The sequence below is a fragment of the Amia ocellicauda genome, chromosome 18 (genome assembly GCF_036373705.1).
Source record: "Amia ocellicauda isolate fAmiCal2 chromosome 18, fAmiCal2.hap1, whole genome shotgun sequence".
NCBI lineage: Eukaryota > Metazoa > Chordata > Actinopteri > Amiiformes > Amiidae > Amia > Amia ocellicauda.
Genome location: NC_089867.1, coordinates 13488727 through 13510000, shown reverse-complemented (window position 1 = coordinate 13510000; position 21274 = coordinate 13488727). Strand labels below are relative to the sequence as shown.

The 21274-nt window shown below is 37.9% G+C and overlaps 1 protein-coding gene across 1 annotated transcript in view; it reads left to right on the top strand.

Annotated features, from left to right (window-relative positions):
* Nucleotides 1-21274, top strand: part of ikzf1 (IKAROS family zinc finger 1 (Ikaros)) — a 36539-nt gene that overhangs the window by 2406 nt on the left and 12859 nt on the right. Inside the window, exons 2-4 of the mRNA XM_066690756.1 lie at nucleotides 3871-3924; nucleotides 6467-6586; nucleotides 20902-21162. Coding sequence (XP_066546853.1) covers nucleotides 3871-3924; nucleotides 6467-6586; nucleotides 20902-21162 — 435 coding nt within the window. The remainder of the gene's footprint in view (nucleotides 1-3870; nucleotides 3925-6466; nucleotides 6587-20901; nucleotides 21163-21274) is intronic.

Genomic DNA, 21274 nt, shown 5'->3' with positions numbered 1-21274 from the left:
TTATTATTGAGTGTTTTTGATTGAACATATTGTTTTAGTGTATACACACACACACACATATACTTTATATTCTAAGAACTTTATTCTTTCCATTGTTTTGAATAACTACCACCTGTATGTTATATTTGTACAGGTTTATTTTCATTATACATGTGTCTCTACAATGATCCTCATTATAATCGTTGATAGTACAAACCATTTATGTGGCCTCTTTATAAAATATCTAATAGAGTTAAGTTTACACGTTTCTAGTTAATTGGTGTCTGATTGTGTTTATGGATCACTTTAGGTATCTGCGTACCCATCTGTTTTGTTTTTAATTAAAAGTCAAATAAAAAAAATTGTTTAATCACTACAATGGATATATTAATGGTTATGTTATTAGTAGCTTAAAAAGTAAACAATCTATATTTTACTGACAAGGCTTGTATAACCTCTTTAATACAATGGTTAAAGTTCAATGTGCAGTTATTTTTGTGTTCTTTCAGCATGTGTGAGAGCTGAAATACTTTTATAGAAATGTTTCCACACTAGTGTGGTGAGGTGTGTCAGATGCAAATAGGTGCTCTAAAGGAAAACCCCTTTTAATTGCTTTATATTTCCACCGCTCGGCCCTTTCACATGAATTCTAAACTACACTGTTGTAAAACCATGAACAGAAATATAGAAAAGCATTTTAAACTCACTCACTATCACCACTAATCTCTTAAAGTCACATTCGATTCTAGCAATTCTTGCATGTGTGTGCTTTAGTAAAACACTTTGGTAAAACATGTATTCTGATACTTTGGAAAAATAAGCTGTACTTTAGTGTTTAAGATCATTATAGCAATTTACTTAATTACACACTTAATTGTTAATTAATTGATTTATTTATTTGGCTGATACCTTTGTTCAACCCACCTTATTTAGATATAAAACTAACTATAAAATATTTAGCAGTCATTCTGGAATGTAGCCGATAAGGGACTTTATACTGCATATGGTATTTTATAAAATGTACATTACGAGTTGTACAGTTGTTTAATTTGCTTTTATGATCATAGTTTTAGTGACTTTTCCTTCAGCTCTGTGGAACGCAAGAGGACAAGATTGTACTTAAAGTCTGACTTTTGGACTTATTTAAGGCAGTTAACAGTGAAGGGTTTGTAACGTTAGAAGATGTAGGTTTCTGTTCTCTATGAAATTATGCAAATTCCAAAAGCAGTGATCAAGTGTACATGAGGGAGCATGTGCGCCGAGAGCACTGCGGCCCCGTTTTTTTCTTTCGACTGTCTGGTTTCTGTTAAACGGCACTGCAGTTTGGCGTCACCCCACCCTGCATCTCTCTTCTCACTCTGTCCAATTCGAGCACAGCCTGAGAGGTGGGACTGATGAATGTGCTAGTTAACCCACAGCCCTCTTCCTGTGTCTCTGTGTCTTAGAGCACTGAGCCCTAGTTCGGCGTCTGGTTTTCCTGCTTTGGGGGAATTCCCCCTGAGTACCTTTACCATGATCAACAGAGCTGGACCCATGCAGACCCCAGATGAGCCAAAAACACTGTATTTTATCATAGTTAGGCACCACTTAATCATTAAGTGTGGAAAGAAATGAGTCTTCTTAGATTTTTACATGCATGAATGTGTGAATTATTAAAACGTGGATGAGGTCATTATTCTGGGATTTTTTCTTCTTCTTGTAATCCTTAGTTTCTTTCCCAAAACGACGGTATGTTTTTTTTTGTTTTTTTTTACCCAAGGCTTTTTGTGAATAGTAAATATGTACAACCATGTTAGTTTCTTAATGAAATTAAATCCACGTAAGGATTAGTTGATTAAGGTCTGACTTAATTAATATGAAGTTTGTAGAATAGCTTAAATCCTACTTTAAAATATAGAAGAATTACCTTTATATAAAAAAATAAATGAGAGAGAAAGATAGATAAATGGATAGATATAGATAGCTATAGATATATTAATGTATAAATGTGATTCCAGGGGCTTCATAAGCAGCCATTCGTTTGAAGCTGAAAATATCCCTCTAACATTCATTGGCATTTGGAAGAAGAAGACATATTTTTAACAATCTGCTTTTAACAAAGCATTTCCTGATCTACTTTAAAACAGACAATATTTTTATGGTGTGAAATGTATTTATATGCACATGGAATGGCAGTGGAATCTGAAGACAACCACGCAAGCCAAGTCAAAAACGAAATTTACACTTACTGTACAAAGGAGGTGTGAGTCTAGGAAAGCTACCCTAAAATTTTCCATTTTGTTAAAATAGTGTTTTTTTAATAATTATTCATATTAGTGCCCCCTCCTTCAACTCTTCCCGTGCTTGTTTCAGTTCTTCTTTGTGTAAATTAGGTTATCAAAGCAGATGCCTTCAGATAGCGTTAACTGCCCAGGAGCAATGCGACACATCTCTGCTACACTGGTTGTCTAAGTGTTCAATCTCATCAGAGAGTCTCCTTCCGTGAGGCTCGCATTTCTGCTACTGATTTCACCTTGAGCATCAGGCTGACTGCTTGGGAGCAATTGTAACTTGTTGTGGGAATATGTTTTCGTTTTGTTTTTCCTTTCCAACCCACCCACACCTCCTTATTGTTAACCAGCTGTCCAGGTAAGGCAGTGCACTTGAGAGCGCATGTTCCCTGACCTCATAATTCCATAACCAGATAGAGATATAATGTGCTCACACACACACACACATCAAACTTTGTGCTCTATGTTTAATTCTTCTGCACCGCTAACCTTAATCCACCCACTTGGTTCCCTGGTGTTTGTGGTTTTACTTCTAAAGTTACCCTTCTGAACATTATGTGTTGCAACAGAAGGGGCAGTCGCTTCCCACTATTTGTTCCAAATCTGTGGAGCCATCTGTCAGCAAAACAGGAAGGCCTAGGTTCCCCTTCTCTCCTGGGCCTGTTTCGCTATTTTAGGGAGCTTCACTTCTCCCTGCGTGGCATGGGGAGCTGGGCAAGTTCTCTACCAGGGACTTCTTGAAGTGGCGGTCGAGGGCTTGGAGCTGCTGTTCGGCCCATCTGCCACACGCTTGAGGTGTATTTATTATTAATGGAGGCAGCACTCGCTGGTGACTGCTCAGATCTGCCGTCCTGCTTGGCTGAAGGAGATGTTCTTCAGTACATTTCTTGTTGTTGTTGTTCTTCTTCTTCTTCTTCTTCTCGTCTTTTTTGTCTTCTGCTACTTTTTCGTCTTCTACTACTTCTTCAGCAGCTGTCATCCTCTCCTTCTTCTCCCTCACCTCCTTGCGCTGCATCTACCCAACCCCTCGTCTTTCTCTCTCGCTTTCCCTTTCTCCCTCTCTCCCTCTCCCTCTCTCTCTCTCTCTCTCGTTTTCTCCCTTTCCGAGTGCTGATGGTAGCGCGTGCATGTCACAGCGCGGGCTCCAGAGTTCATCGATGCATGTTTAGTAAATTAGAAATAACATGTCTATGGATCAGCTGGGGAATGAATGCCGGTGTCTGCGGTGACCCTGGGCCATTTAATTTTCTGCTTAATTTTGCGGCAGTCAGTTTGCATTTTTGGATTATTACGCAGTAGGAAATTAACAATAAATAACAAATGCGGTCTGAAAACCCAACGTCGCCACCCCAACCCCCCCCAAAAAAAACTTGTCTTCCAGGAACAGTAGCACTGTCTCAGTAACACCCCCTCCATCAGCCCAGTAATGAAATTTCTGTAATTCTTTGTAAAGCGCATTTTAAGGATCACAGTGTCTGCCAGTCAGCTGACAGGGATATAGTGGAGGTTAGGAGACTGTAAAGGAAAAGGGCACCCCATTTAATAAGCAGCGTTGTCTTTACATTATTGCATTTCAGAGCTGATTTGAGTGATTAAAGTGAATACACTCTCTTTCCCCTAGAATACCTGCACAGAATGGAGACAGAGGAGGCTCAAGACATGTCCCAGGTTTCAGGTGAGATCCTTTTGTGCATCACGGCAGACACGTCCCTCACCAGGGGGGCTCCCTCTCTTCCTGTCAGGCTGATTGACATGGGGGGAGCTGACAACTCTGTCTTAGGAAAGGCTAGGTGAGATAGAAACACAAAGCTCCCCTGCAGGAACACAATCAGGAGTCAATTTGATCAGGTTCTGCTTTATTTTGACTCCTGTCACAGAGCCACAATGCACCTCCCTGGAAACGATGTGAGCACAAAATATAAACGTTTGTTACTATAAAGCTGCGAATTAGTATTATTATAATAATATTTTTGATTATTCTGTTATGTTGTTTTTTTCATTCATTCCCTCAAGGTAATATAGCTTCCTCTGCAGTGTTGTAATGTAGAAACGAATGAGTAATTGAGAATGTGGAAGAAATCCACATTAAGGATGCTTTTTCATGACACAACTATAACAATTCCCTTCCAAGTTAAACTCATGGTTTTGCTTCAATTGTACATACATCTCTCTTTTTGTAGAATAATTTGTAATATATGGAATTTATTCTAGTTCAGTGTATTATAATATCAGATAAATCGGAGTCTCCAATGGGACTATGAACGTAGCTTTGGCATTTGTTTATTTATTTGTTTGTTCGTAAAATATGAAAGCATAACACACATCAGTGTTGTAATCAATTAAATCTCTCCAAAGACATGGGAATCTTGTTTTCCAAAGTGAAACATAACAACAAGTATTGATTCCTGAACAGATAAGAGGAATGCATTTTAAATATATAATCATATATAATTGCTGATCTTCAATATCACTCCTACCCTGGTTTTGAGAGATGAAGCGAATAGGGAGGGATTATAGAGCAAGGGTGCAGGTATACCTAGAAGAAAGAAGTGGATCACATAAAGCAGAAGGACAGACAGAAAGAGATGACCACAAAGGCACTCTGTACATCCTGCCCTGTACAGCTGGATTACACAGATGCTTCACAAACATGTTGTTTCTTGGAAGCATGTCTACATTTCTACAAAAGCCTCTCAGATTAAAGCAATTGGTGTGAAAAGCTCAGGATCATCCTTGATAAACTGAAGCATTTTCTGAAAGCTCAAGGTACATCATATCTTGGCCCACAATCTTTAAAACATGCACTGATGACAGTATTATTCATCACCCTGCAGACTAAATAACGAGATAAATTCATAAACTCCGCATATATTTTAACACTGGTATGAAAGTCTCGCAGGAGAAAAGGAGGTGTTGGGGTGTTTTAGGATTGAAATGAGATAGTTTGTAGCCCGGGACTGGATTTCGAAGGCTGCAGTTGGTTTCTGCATTGCGTTTATGGAGCTGTGAAAACCATAAAGCTCTGACGTATGTATAGCACAACGATATCCGGTGCATACGAATGTACAACTAAGAGATGGTTATCTGAGCTACAAACTGGCAGCTCTCTTCCTGTCGAGTTTGAGAGCTTTGTGTTTGCGAATACTGAGCACATGCAGGCTCCCATCCCTTGGAGTTCTGTTTGTGTACTTTACAAATTCATTCAAGAAAAAAAAAACATGTATGTAAGAGGGAGTGTGTACATAGAATTAAGAATCGCATCATTTCATCTTTAGTCTGGTAACAGCCAGTGCACAATGTTTCTTCCTCAGAACTGTAGAATCTGTGTATCGCTTTGTGTATCATGGGAAATGGGGTAGCTATTGGTAAAAAAAATGTTGATGAACTTTCTCATCTGTGCTGGAAGTCTCACAACTGAAAGGTGATGCACATCTAAACTGCTACTCCTTTCATCGTCTTGATTCATCCATGTTTTTGTTTCCAGAAGTGTCTTTCAACATCCTACAAATTGAGATGAATAATCTTCTGCAAAGATGAGGCTCTTTCCTGTAGCCAGACTAACTTGGCAATTGCTGTTTTAGTCTTTGATACTATCATTGTTAGGAGTGTGTACAATGTCCATTTCTGGATAAGCAATGGCATTCTAGAAATCAATGTGATTCAAGATACCATTTATTTGTGTACAGTCCTTGCACAGCCATCTATAATATAATCCATTAATAGTGAGTAGTGAATGTCTTATTGAAGGAAAAATACATTTTAAATGACATTACGGAAAAAAACATTATGGTTTTCTGTAATTCTGGCGTAATTCTTAACCACAAGTTACTAAAATAACTGTTATTTCTAATCACTAAAGTTAGTCAAAACTAAAATTAATGAAAATAATTACCCTGACTCGACAACAAAATAAATCCTTTTCCTGTGGAATTGCTTCCTGTTTTTAAATAACAAGAATGTGCATCTGTATAGTGTTTTTGCTTAATGTTTAATTATGTATATATATAAATAGATACAAATTTAAAGCACTACATTTTCAACTTTTCCAAAGAAAAGATATTGACAAAGGGGACATTGATTTTCTTTATTTGGATCTAAATTATTTTGACCACAGCGCGGGATTTTAATCTGCCATAGCATTGTCTATACGTGGCATTAAAAGTAGTTTTAGGGTTTTCCTTCTAAACAGACACTAGAATCTCACTTTCTCACCCCAGGCAGGGATAGTCCTCCTGTGAACGATGCCTCTGAGGAGACGGACGAGCCCATGCCCATCCCAGAAGACCTCTCTGCCACCTCTGGCCAGCAGCAGTCTATCAAGAATGACAAAGTGCTAGGTGAGTGTTACCCAAGGTAGGCCGACGGCACCACCCTGCCTCATGAGACACAGAACCCACAGCACCAACAGACATTTCATCCGCACTAGGGCACAGAGAGTAGAGCAAATCCCATCACTCCCATTGTCACTGCTACCTGTACATGTCTCCTCTCCCCATCCCCCCCTTCAAATTTGAACAGGCTCCAGTAAAGCTTCAGCTCACCCATTGGTCAGTATAATTGTCGAGAGTCCTGCGTTACCCTTATGAATTTGGGCGCTCTCCAGTGAATTATCCCAGTTTTAATCGAGTGTTGTCATTCGGCACGGCACATGGCAGCCTCAGCACGCTGCCGTATGGCCTCGGCAGGCTGCTGTTCATTATGTTGTGGTGAAACCAATCAAGGCGACATGATTGGCCCTCCCAGAAATCAATAAGGAGTTATTCATGGGTTTCCTCTGGAGGTTGTGAGAAGAATTAGCATCCTCCTGATTAAACGCCTCAACATACAGGCCATGTAGTGAGTGAATGGAAACAGCGGAGGCACAGCGCACCTCAAGGCATGCCTTCAACTCATCCCTCAGTTGAGAGCTCCCTGCTTTTTTGTCGGTTTCCTGCCATGTCTGCCTTTGCCTCTTTAAGCCTGTCCGATGCAAGTGTAGTTTCATTTCTAGACTACCAGCAAATTAAAGTAAAAAACTAAACTAAACTAAAACAATAAAGGTACGTCTACAAGCCACAAATGCTTTATTTTTAAATACTATTACAGATATTTATTTTGTACCATTTCTGTTTAGAAGTGTAACATGTATGTTCATTTACAGTTGCATTGATCTAAGAAAGGCATTTACAAAATTACATACTAACAATGATCAAAAAGACAACAAACCTCTTTGTTTATTTAACCCAGTGTGCCCATTACTCTGGTACTTCTCCTTGATTATTGTAGCAGAGAATCTCAAAGATGAGATTATTATAAAAAACCTAAATAATAATAGTATTAAAAAAACAGAAGACAGAAAGCTGGTAATGACTAAATCATGAGAGACCAAATATTTTAACAACGAGCAAACGTTGAAAATCTAACAATCTAAAATCAACAACCCAACAAAGAAATGGTAATAAATATTTAAATTCTAAACTGATATATTATACTAATGTTTTTTCAGGATTGTGTACTTGGAAAAAATAAATCAAAATCCTGCTGAAATTATTAATAGATGTAGTAGATTATTATGTTAATAACATAAATAATTAAAATGATCACTAACATGACAATACAATAAATGTTAGTATCTAATCATTTCTAATTTATGACCTTAGGCATGAACTGCAGTTATGTTTACCTACAGAGGAACCTTGTGGAAAGAAGTAGTATCTGTATCAGCTCCTTCTGTTTAAAAAAAATTGTTCCTCTATCTAGAAACTGTGAGACACTGTACCTTGGAAATATGTGCTTCTGTAATGCTGAGGATTTTGTTGCAAATAGTATTGTGGAGCAATTATTTTTAGGTCAGAAGTCAGCTTTAATTTGCATTAGTTTAGATATTAAACAGAAGTGTGTCCTAATGTTTTAGATACGTATTATTTTTTTCTTTTCTAAAAGTAAAATACTCCATATACTGTAACTAACTGACACACACACACATATAATGTATATGTTTATATATATTCTTTATAGTCACCTTTCACGTGATAGCTATACTGTTCTGTACATTCAGATGTTTAGGAGTGAAACAAAGGTAAACATTTTTTTTATGAAAGGAGAAAAAGTCAAATGGAGTGGGGGAAGGAGAGAGTGGTGATCTGAAAGGGTTTAATTTCAAGCCTGTCGTTATTTTTTAAACGCGGTTCTTATATTGGTTATGTTCTCTGTAAAGCCACAGTCAGACGAGCTAAAACACAACAAGATGCGGCTTCATCACAATGCATGCTTTTCAATGCGTAAGCTTGGAGAGTGAGTGCTCAGTCTAAAATTATTTTACTGATATTAGTATTACTGTCCCTTTTTATTTCCAGGTCTATTATTAGTAGCAGTAGTGGTATGATGATGATGATGGTGATGGTAATTATTATGAATAATAATACTAATGGAACATTTGTGAAACTTTAGAAATGTTTTAGAAATGTGTGCTTTATTATATCGGTCTTCATCCATGCATGAATTTGTCAACTAATTTTGTTCACACTGTTTAATTGGGACACAACAAAGACTCTGGTCAGCAGAATGACGTGATCAGACGAGGATTCTTGTGAAGGCAGGAAATTATGGTTAGCATTACTGTGTACTAAACCTTAACCTTGTTAGAAACACCAAAAACTAAAAGAAAACTGTTAGATAGCACTTTCTGAACCTAAACTGCACAATATACAGCTTTGTGAGTACTAATTATATTAACCGTGTTCATTAATTAACGTTAGAGGCTATTACTGTGTGTTAGACGTATCTTACTAAGGTCAATGAATATATATGGACGTATTTTTCCAAAAGGACACCCACAGAATAAATTAATTACAGTGGGTCACATCATTAGGCACAATCACTGTATTTAAAATGTGGAAATCTAGGGGGAAGAAACTGATTTTTTCTGTATCAAGCTGTAGGCACAGTGTTCAGAGAGACTGTGGATCACAGCAGCTGTCTTTGCTTGTATTGTATTTTTAAAGACGGGCTTAATTAGATGTCGATTTATCCGATGAGTGTTTTTGATTTGACATAGTTTATTATAAAAGCACCGGAGACAGTTGTGTTCCAAAATGTTGCCTTATTGACAATAGACATTCACTAATCGAGGTAAATAAACAAATCATTACTATTATGATGATGATGATCCAAATTCAAATTCAATCCAGATTTGCTCAATAAAGCCAGCAATTGTAGAAGCTGAGGTTTGGATACCTGTTAGAATTACAGCACCATGGACAGCAGCAATTCGATTCCTTTGTCTGAATGGCCTTTTATCAGAGACATTTTGGAGAAATATAAATACAGTGAAACGGTATTGTAATGCTCTCTACCTGCTGTTCAAACTTTAACTTTATTCTGAAGCTCAACATGCAGAACATAAATAAATAGAACTAAGAAAGTGAACAAGCCATCAGAATTTTCCTGCCTTTTTAAAAATAATAATAAAATGTATCCATTGTTTTAAATTGGATATCTCTCTATATTGTCACACACACATAATGATTATTAAGAGGGAAAGGCCTAAAATTAAGCAAGCATCTTTTGTGAGTCTAAGCTCAGCTTTCAATTTTGCAATAACATTGCGTCCTAACACATAATTTTCCATGCAAAACAGCAAACTATCTTTATTTTATTTATTTTTTTCTTTGTTTTGTGTTTTTTTTGTGTGTGTGTTTGTTTTCCCAGTGAAGGAGAATATGGCATATTAAATATTTACAAACATCTGTAGAGCTTTATTAGGACCTCCCTCTCTGGGTGATCTCAGCAGCCACGGCCACAGGTGTGATGGTTGCGTGCTGTGCTGGCATGGAGGCTGACAGAGAAGACCTCTGTCAACAGTCTTTATCTCCAGAGGTGTTGAAACTTCTTAGGAAACTGTTGCACATCCTATTGCAGTTTCCTCTTTAACTTGTTTTTTTCATTTTTCATTTTTTCTTTTCTTCTCAGAGCGGGTATTGACAAGAATTCGAATTCCCTGACTCCAGCAGCCTGGTCTCTGACATATATAGTCACTATGAGGTCTTTGGGATGTTTGATTAGCAACTTCTTCCTCTAATTATTATTCTTATTGATTTATTTCTTAGCAGACACCCTTACCCAGACGTGCACCTGCTGCTTGGCGGAAGGTGCACAGGATTAGTATTTTCCCTATGACTGTACCTGCCATAGACACAGTTTCATTCCGTTACATGAGGCATAATCAGCAACACCTGTACTTAGTCATTTTCACACATTGGTTTTTAGGTTAGAGCAAATGACTGAAATTGAGTTCATTAAAAAAAATTGTTTACTGAAGAGCCTAAATGAAATATGGAGGAGTTACTCATTCAAAAAATACATCACATAATTTTACCATACTTTAATCATATTAATTTGATATTGGAATGACGGTATTTTTCCAATGTAATATTCTTTCAGTTTAAGCAGTAGTGTAATTCAATCTATCAAATAAATATCTAAATAATCATCTAATAAGCAGGTATCTTGTAATATCTGGTTTGAATTCAATTTGCAGATCGCGTAGACAAAACGTAAACACTCTTGTACCCTCCCCACACTACTCCGTTAAACTTTTACACGATTAGGAATCCCCAATCAGAAAGAAAACAAAAAAAAAGTGACAACAATAGCAATTTTGAGAATGTGCTAAAGCTTGGCAAAGGAGGAGATTTTAACCTCAAAACCCTTCATAGGAAAAAGCGCGCGATTGAGCATGTACACATGTGCAGGGGAGGTGTTTCTGACCTCCTCCACAGTGGTAGGGGAAAGACCTAGGTGAATATCTCCTGTCTGGTTCAAAAGGGCTTACCCTCACCCCCCCTTAGCCCGCACTCTGACCTGAGAGCAGAGGTTCCCCGCAACATCATTTTTAACCTGAATGCTGTGAGAGTTCGGAACAAACTGCAGTCACGCGCTGCATAATATTCCCTGGGCTTGCAATCGAGCGCAGCATCTTATTGTAAGAGGAGTGGCTCCTGCAATGCAATCTAATGCATGCAAAAGGTCTCTGAGCCTCCTACAGACTGACAGAGAATAGACAAAGGGTTACAAACACTATAAAGTAGGAGGTGTAAGCAAAGTATTAAACCATGGTTACAACTAAATACAGTAACCAGATGGGTAACTGTAATATCAGCTTTAATATACTGAAGAAAAGGCTGTTGGTACCATTAGCTCAAAGTAAATGATATAATTACAGTGTTGAACGTGACATTCTTCCATTGTTGTGATTCAACCTCACTAGCACAATGACACATTCTGAATACCATTCACAACTATTGAACAATAGACCTACATCATGTTATTTGAAGTCAGAATTTGCCTGGCATTACTACTCTTCTGATTGCAGTGTTAACTACTTATAATGGATATCTTCGCAGCATTGTTAAGTTACCGTGATGTGTGGTGCTTTGGACGTTCAGTTGAGAGGAGACCGTTCTTCTGCATCAGGAATTCTGCTCTTTGTGGGCTCTGCTCCCACTCTAAACTTGGAAAAAATTATTCAAATGGCACCTTGTTTCTATTGAGCAGATTGGAAAAAAGCAGATAACGAAGAGGAATGTCAGACGTGTGTTGGCAAGAGGACATTTACAGTCATGATGTTATTAGCGAAATGTGTAGGGGTGTTTAGCCGAAGTACATTTTTTGTTTTAGCCAAAGTACTTTTTTGTTTGTTGTTTCCTCCTTCGGTCTCCTTGCTAAACTCATAAATAAGTGAACCCAGTAAGCAGACATCATCGGAGAGAGTTTAAAGTGGGAGCAGTACAGAATGAGAAGGCCGGATCAGATCTGAGTGCAATGTTTGTGGGGCTGAAGGGACAGGGAGTGGAGGTCTTGTTAGCTTCTGACAGCAGCATGTAATGGGTAATATGAAGTATAGATATACTGTATATCATTCATCCAGCATGCAAGACTCTCAAGTGCAAGTATTTTTTTTTTGCTGTTAGTGTACAAGCACATGGCTCAGTGAAGCAATGCTTTAGGCTTTGCAGGTGTCAGCTGCTAGGTTGGCGGTCGGTGATGCACAGGATAAAGAGTATGGAGTGATCAGTTTGTTTATGGCAGGGGGACAGGGGTGCTGGCAATGACAGACAATGCCCTCCTACCCAGTGCATGGCAGTTGTGTTGGAGTGTCAGTGTCTGCGTGTACCTGTGCATGTCAGTTTCATTGTGCATGTCTGTATCAGAGTGTATCAGTCTCTGAACATGTCTGTGTGCGTCTGCAAGTAAGTGTCTGTCTGCGCTTCATATTGTTTGTATGTGCGTTGATGTCTCCATGTCTGTGTCACAGTGTATAAGTGTGTGTGGGTGTGTGAGTGTGTGTGTGTGTGTGTGTGTGTGTGGCTTTAGCACTGCTGCAAAGCCTGAAGATCTAATCAACAGCCTAGAGGAAGTGACTGTTTTATCTGTGAGCTGCATCTCTTCTGCTCTGATAACCCCAAATGTATCAAGGGAGTTAAAATTATCTCACAGGATCTTACCATGGCTGCTGTTAGAGCTCGGATGTGCACGGCTCAGACGGGAGTTTTTTTGTATGTGGGGCAAACAGGCACAACAGTACAGGGAGCTGTAGTGCTTAACCTCAAGTTATTGCTTTCCTTTAAGGCGAGACTTTCTATGTTTTAGTTCAGTTATTCTTAAACTCCAGCCCAGGCAGACAGGGAAAGGAAGGGAAAGCCGAACGCTTTGATGATGAAGCCCTGCAATTGTTTAGGGGCTGCTTCATGTTTTTGTGATGGGTGTCAGTCCCATTTTTCTATTCTCCTGGAATGCATGCAGTTGCATCAGTCAGTTAGGAATAGGCTAAATCAGTGTTTTTATTTTAATCTATTATTTATTTATTTATTTATTGTTAAATCTAATTATATTAAAGAAAAAAAACTAAATTCAACAGATATTTGCTTGCAAGGTGCTTGATATTTGCCTATAGTCTGTAAAAGCTAAATAGAGTTGTTTTTGAGTATCCTACATTTCTTGTGTTTGCATTTTAACTTTAGTATAGGTTTGTTGGATTGTAACCACGTTTTGTAAATGTTTTTGCAAAACTATGGCTATCCATTCCAATAAGAGGTATCCCAAGGACCCTCTTGACTCATTTTCTAAACAATAATTTTCATTTTAAAATTTTGGGGCACAATGTAACATGTTTTTCAATTGCTAATGATGCTTTTATAAAATTATGTGTGCAGTTGCATGACCAGAGACCAGTGGTTAGATCTCAGTCTGAAAAAAACTGTTCCATACTGGCATATGGCATGCAGAGGTGTCAATAATGTAGTCTAGGGCAAGCATATTCAAAAGGCAAACCACTAAGACTAGTCTAAGTTAATAAACTGTTAGACAGCTTGTCTCTGCTCTGTACTGCACAGTGTGAAATTGCAACAATGAACACAAGCGCCCTTGTGGAAAAACATACACGACCTTCCTCGATGTTACAAATTAAACAAAATAGCAATACACAGATCTTGATAGTTTGTAGATCAAAAGGCATGGTTTCTACATTTGCAATAGTCAGAATGCAGAATATCAACTGCAATAAAAGGCATGTTATGCTTACTGCAAAACAACAACTCACAGTGTATAAGCTTTCCTGTTGAGTTTGATATTTTACTGCAGTTGAGTTGTCCTTCTTTTGATGCAGATTTGTTTAAAAGCTATACTGGGTGTATTTTCACGGTTGTGAGAAATGCTATAACACACCCAGAACATATTGTTACACCTGCCAGTTTCTTTATTGGTTATTTTGTTCCTACTTTTGTTATTAAACAAACAAACAAACCAAAAATGCTTACTGCACTTGTATATATTGTAGACAATTGCACAAGGTGTGATGTGTCGTCTGTGCTTTAAACAGAACAAAGCATTAGCCTCTGGTTCATAAGCAAGTGCATGTTAAAAACATTTGTAAAATGGGACTGAAGTTGCTACACTCTCAAATCCCGCTGCAAAGGCAGATGAGTCATTGTATGCCTTCAACGCTTACTCCCATTCACTAAGGAAGGTGGTGACTCAGAACCGTATTTTAGATTGATTTAAATATCGAGGACATCTAAAGCTCACACCTTAAATGACTGATACACTAAAACAGCCTGGGAGGCATTTGCTTAGACCTCTATGCTATACTTAGAAGTGAGTTGAGATACACCATGCATTTTCTAATTATTTTGTTACTAGTTTGGTATTTTTCCTGGGCATTTTCCTTTGTAAAAGTTTTGTTATTAGGAAGGGAGTAATATATAATCCCCTTGTATCTGCTTAGACTTCACTACATCACCACCCTCAGCTGTCTAGAGTTCACACAACTGGAAGCCATGTGACTGCCATGAATTTCATCTCCCTTGATGCAGTGAAAGTGAGATTTGGGGGCATTACTCAAGTCAATGCAAATAACAGTTAAATATGGACATTTCCTTTAAATGAAGATACAGCATTTACTAGAGCAACTACATGTATGACTGTGTGAGACGAGGGTTTCTCAGTGCGATTTCCCAAAACTAAGAAAAAAAATGGTTTGCTACCCAAGGCCTAATCTGAGCATTCTTTATCGAGGCAGTGCTCGGCGCTCTTTTCAGAGAACAGGCGATAACCGTCGAGTCTGCTCACTCTGAGTAGCTCCGTGCTGATCAGCTCTGCTTGCATGCTTTGCTGGATTATTTTTAGTACACGAGTACACAAACAGGAACTCTGAAACCTTTTATTTTTTTGCTTCCAGACTCCTGAGGTACAGGCACTTTAATTATTCGAGATGACAGCAGACACGGTGTCAAATCTGCAGCGTTTCATATCTGAGGACCAAAAAAACTATTTGCTGAAATTAACACACATCAGCTTGTATTATAGAGTGCATAGTGGGTGGGTTGGTTATGGGGTCCTTAACAAGATCAGTCAAGAGAAGGGATTCCAGGAAAGAGATCTGATGAGCAAGGACCAAAATGTCCTTCACTAGTAGTTGGTCAAAGATTGTCACCCATCCTCTGTTTTTGTAGTGTAAGGTGGAATTATTTTGCATTGCTTAACTGATCGGAATTTCAATCAGATTTTGTGAAAAAGAATGAGATATAGGAACATTTTTCAGTAACTATACTTTTTAGGCAGTTCTTTTTTTGTATTGCCAGTTTACCCTTTCTGTGGTGTGGTTTTCAACATGACAGTGACAGTTTGTGTTTGTAGAGTACTATAAGGCTTCTGCACTAGAACAATACATAACAAATGCTCGCATACAAAGTAGCTTTATTTGTCCTTAAACTCTAGAAATATATATTTTTTTAGACATTGATTATAAAAAATGCTACTGGACATTCCGAGCATGTTATTAGTATAAAAATGTATACTTAGGGCCAGATTAAATCCAAAACTTCAACCCACCTGCTTAGTCTAATATACACGTTTTGGATTTTTTACAGCTGTAAAAATTGCCTTGTAATGTTCTGTAAATTACACCGTGTAACATTTTTTTTTTTTTTTCTTCCTGGGTAGTAAGTGTTATTTCCTAATTGCTTATGCCTCAAAAGTATAGAAAATGGTTATTATTCCCCAAAAAGTTTGCTTTTGTGACCAGGAAAGTTATATTTTGAAATTTACCTATTTCCAATGATTAACCTGTAAATACAGTATAATCGTAAATCTCGAAAAACTACTCACTTCTAAATCTTTTGTAGTCATTTTTGTATTACCTTAGTATAAATACATGTTAATTTGGATTCATATGTTGTTTTTTTCTGACTTTTTGTGAATGAAAAGAGAAAAATTTGCCTGTTTTCTCATAGGAAATAGGTACATTTCAAAATATCACAATATTTTCTATACTTTTGAGGCATAAGCAATTAGGAAATACTTACTACCCAGGAACGAAAATTGTGTTACATAGTGTTATGCATCACCAGAACAGTTACAAAACATAAAAAGATTCCCCTCCTATCAGATTCTCAAAAACTTCAAATGATTTGTTGTCCAAGGCATGTTATAACATCACACGGAAATGTCTATTTCCGATCATCACTAACACCTTTATGCTGGCCATAAAGGTCCCTTCTTGCCAGATGTAAACAATGTGCTCCGAGATCAAATGGAAGCATTGCATTGATGGCCCTGCAAAAGTGCTTAGTGTGAGTTTGTTTTCTCGGACTAACATATTTGAAGATGTTGATCCTCACATGTAAATTTCCTGCCGAGGTGTTCTGATGTGCTGAACCAAACTGCATCCAGCAGGCTTAAGATGTCAAGAGATGTTGGACAGTCAAGTCCCAAAATGATCAGCTTGTAAATTAGGATGTGTGACAAGCATTACATAAAGTAAAACTCATTTCGCTGCGGTGGGAGCATTTTTGGGATTAGTCATCGCTTCTTCATATTCCTGAGAAGTTTATGTTCAGCAGTTGTGGTTCCTTATTTCCCTGCTTAACCTTGCCTTAAAATGGTAGATAAACAATTCCAGACTGTCCACTATGTTTCATAACGAAGACAGAGTGTGCAGAACATTGAGCAAATGCATGCATTCATATTGCCAGTTTGGGCTTTAATTTGAGGTCATTTAAGGTACTCTTTCTTTATGATACCTGCTTATCTTTCCTGTGTGAGGTATGTCTGCTGCATGATTCGTTTACCTGCAGAATGAGTTACGTTTAATATATAGTACATAAACATATAACACAGTGAATATGTATAGGGAGATTAAAGTAGAAGTTCAGTGTTTCTTTCACAGGAAAGAAACTAGTGGAAAGTTTGTACCTCTGCAAGCTTGAGCTTAAGTTGACAATGTAATGCAGAACAGTGCATATGTTGCTCCAGTCACACTTACACTATGTGGTTCCATTTAATATCGAATGTCAAGGCTCTGTTCTGTCCTATGCCTGCAAGGAAATGACCTGAGCCATCAAACTATTCATTTCCTTTGTACAAAATGTTCTGTGGTTTTCTGAACATCTCCTGATGTGTTTTGAACGAGAAAGAAAAACTGTCGACACAAAATGCAATGCCGTGAATTTCTAGCATGCAATCCTTTCTGAAGATGCGTATCCTTTCCGACTGATAAAAGTTGCGTGTGGTAATAAGTGGAGAAAGATAAATTCGTTCCACGTGACCTTGCGGCTTCAGCACAGTACAGTTAATTCTGCAGAATTCCCAAGCTAAGTATTTAGCCCAGCCTCTTACTCTCCTGTATTAATTTAAGATATGTGCACATCAGTATATGGAAAGAAAGCAGCTGTAGTTTCCCTAATGTATATTCAAACTCAGAAACAACCAGCTTTCCTTATTTAATCCAGTCTGATTTTAATGTGATTAAAAGAGGCTTTAGTGTGATCTATTTCACTGTAAAACTACCATGTACTTTGTGTGTAATTACTATGTGCTACAGAAATGCTCTTGTCGGTTGCAGTGTTGTATAATTCCTTGCTAGTTCTTCCTTTTCTGTCACTTCTCCATAATTCTTGGTATTTCGGTTGGGCTGGCCTTCTGTCTGTAGCTTCCTCTTTTTCCTTAGATTCCTATATTTCATTATTTCCACTTGTTCCTCTTCACTAGTTGGTGCAGTGGTACAGAGATGTGGAAACAGGGTGACACTATGACATGCAAACCGCATTGTCATCATTGTTGGGATGTTTATTCACTACCTGAAGGCTACAGATAAGCCCATGAGAGCCACGGCATGAAGCCTTTGCAAGCAGACTCATTCGCTCCAGTTTTGCACATACTGCATTCTTGTTCTTCTTTCTCTGGTGCTCGGGTACATCCCTATAACTCTGTGTGGAAGAATAATATTATTGATATCCACCAGCACTTTCCTTCTTCTGCTTGGCATTACGAAAAAAGTTTTGTTGTTGGTGGTTTAGTTTCTTTTAATTTGTAGAAATGTAATTGTCAAATTAATTGTAGACATTTTACCATATGCACCCTATATTATAATGAATCTAAGTAAATCCACCCCGGAGATGCTATATCTATATAATATTATTTATAAAGGTAATTAGTAAGGATTCAATATATAGTGTTTAAATGTTCTTCTTGTTGTAACATTTCCATGTAAATCAGTAGTAAAACCAAGATTTAGGACTGCAGGAAGTTACCTGACTTCCTTAACTGTCACATACGTAGAACACATTGATATATCTCCTGTAAGCATGTGTTTCAGTAATTACTTTTAAAATACTGCTTTGCTGCAGTTAGTTGAAAAGAATGTGATTTCCCTTTGTATTCTCCAGTATTGTGTTTGTGTATGGTATGTTTTAGTGCATTGTAGAATGTCAAGCACTAAAGCTTAACATTAAAGCACAGGGTGAGAAATTTTAAATGGCAAATGTTACATTTAGCGATCCTTCTGATACACAGGTGGTCTAAAATAAGAGAGCACATCTGAGGCAGTCAGTCTTTCTGAAACATACAACGAAGGAAGCAAGAATCTGTAGGACATGACATTTTGTTTAGTGCTGATAGTGTAGTGCAGGTGGTAAATGAAGGTTTAGGATTGTTTTGCTGTCCGATCAACGGGAGATATTATGCGCAGTATCACTCAATTCTTGAAAATGCCTGGTTTTCAGAATGTTAAAGACCTTAAACACACAGCTGAACTAAACTTTAATCACTTCTATCAGAAACAAAAACAAAACCATCTTTAACCGCACTGGAACTGTATTGGTTGAGCTTGACAGGAGAGAGAAAGAAAAATAAGTAGGTAATTAGCATAAAAATTGGGTCTGGGAGATTAATTAGATGCCGCTACACTAGTCAGGGTAAATGCAGGAGTGATTGCATTAAAGTGACATCAAATCATGCATTTTGTACAGAGAAGTTGCATTCTGTTTAGCCTATGCTCTTTCGTCCTCCCATAGTTGTATTTATACAAGATTGCCCCAATTATTGTGACTGCAGGTGTACATCGTGAAAATACAGTATTTTATTTTTTATTTTTTTTACTTTACCAGCCTGGAAAAAAAAAAAAGCCACAGATGTTCTCCAAAACAGTCCACCAGCCTTTGTTGTTCACTTGCTGTGTGCTTTGGTTTTTCAGCACTGGTTGGCTGTTCAGTTTCACATGTCTTCCTGTATCTCTGTTTCCTGTTTACCTCACTGAAATCTGTTTCACAAAATGTTAGGTGGTGAGAGAGAAAGTATAGACAACTGGAAATTCCCTATTCCCGAAGTAAAACTAAATACAAATAAAATAACGTCAAACAAAAACCAGCAATGGAATTCAAATAAAACGAGAAGAACAAAAATGAATGAAATTTGCATGAAATTAAAAAACACCCTTTCCTTTTTTAGGGATGTGGATTGAATTGTCGGGGTTCAGTTACTTGCTAATAGACAAGTTTAAAAAGGAAGCATTGGTTGGATTTAAATGCTGCAATGGGGATTGCTCAAAGGCCTTAATTACAGCCACAGAGGAGCCCTGTATTACTTAGACTTAGTCATATATTCATGAGTACTACGTTCTCTAGACTAATAGCACAATATTACATATGTATGTCACAGTATGAAAATTAAAAAGGGGATGTTATTATTTTCATTATAATTTGGGGTTTTAAATCACAGTGGAATCTGTATCTAATCCTGCCATACCCCTCCTCACCCATCGGTCATCAGTGCTCCATTTCCACCTCATTCTTTCACACGCCCAGCTCAGTACAGCTCATGTCTCTGTCAGTGTCTACATGAGGATTAACTCATGCACCCAACATGAAGAACTATACACAGCTACACGTTCAAATGTACTAATTGTAAAACTGTAGCTAAGCGTCTGTACTGTACACAGTATCTGAAACCTCCTCACAGAATCACATTCAAGTGCCGTGTGTTGTGAAGCGATGGGTGCAGGTCACGCGAGAGAAATCTCAGCAAAGCCTAGAAAATGTAAGCTGCATCACAATCTCATGTGTTCCGTTAAGGTGTTTTGTTTTCCATTGTTGTTTCTGTAAGGTTTATGATAAGACTTCAATTGTTTAGAACCAAGCTGTTGTATGCAATAAATATCACCGTCTTTAGAGTGACTATACCTTGCAGGGCGATTAATAATTTGGAACTCTGAAGCAGTTTGTTCAAATCACTATGAAGGAGAGATGCAATAAATGAATCTGCAGTATTGCATTACAATATTAAATCAATAAATACATAGTTACATATAACCTTATGAACAAGGTCAGTTTGTTTAATGACAGAACCTGCTGACCTGTAGAAACCCTAGGGCTAATTTGTGTACTATACTATATATATATTTATATATATATAAGTATGTAATCTCTTCAATTCTACATTGAGAATAAATAATGTACCTAGAAATAATTAGGCTTACAATATAGCAATAGTTGAACTGGAGTATAAATGTAGGCATTCTGCACTACATTAAAATTCAAGTGCATACTTTTACCAAGTGGAATAAAATTAAAGTATGACTTGCCACCCATTTAAAGAGCACAGCAAGACATGGTCTCATGCCTTTCAAAACAAAACACGTATTGCTTAAAGCCCCCTGATGACACTTTTTCAAGAACATCCACGATAGTCACTTGCATTTTCACAGAGTTCGCAGGAACGGTGTTGAATTATTTCTCCGTCCCCAAAGCAGTGAGGTATAGTCACTCTAGCGGCGGTGAAATTAGCCCATTGTAGAAAGACATGCTAATACTAAACGGCGCACTACTGCCATTTCTTTCAGCCGGTAATATTAAGGTAGAGTCTCAGAGTGATGAAGAGAGTGGTCGTGCCTGTGAGGTGAATGGGGAAGAATGTGCGGAGGATTTGCGAGTGCTTGATGCCTCTGGAGTGAAACTGAATGGCTCCCACTCTGGCCAAGACGCCAAGGCCTACTCCTCAGTCGGTGGCATCCGTCTCCCCAACGGGAAGCTAAAGTGTGATATCTGTGGAATAGTTTGCATCGGCCCCAATGTGCTAATGGTTCACAAGCGAAGCCATACCGGTAAGCATTGGCAATACTTTACTTTTCCATTACAAGGGGGAGAGAGGGATGGATGTTTAGGGTTACAGGCAGCGACCGTGTTCAACAGGCCGGCCATGTTTTGACTTTTGAA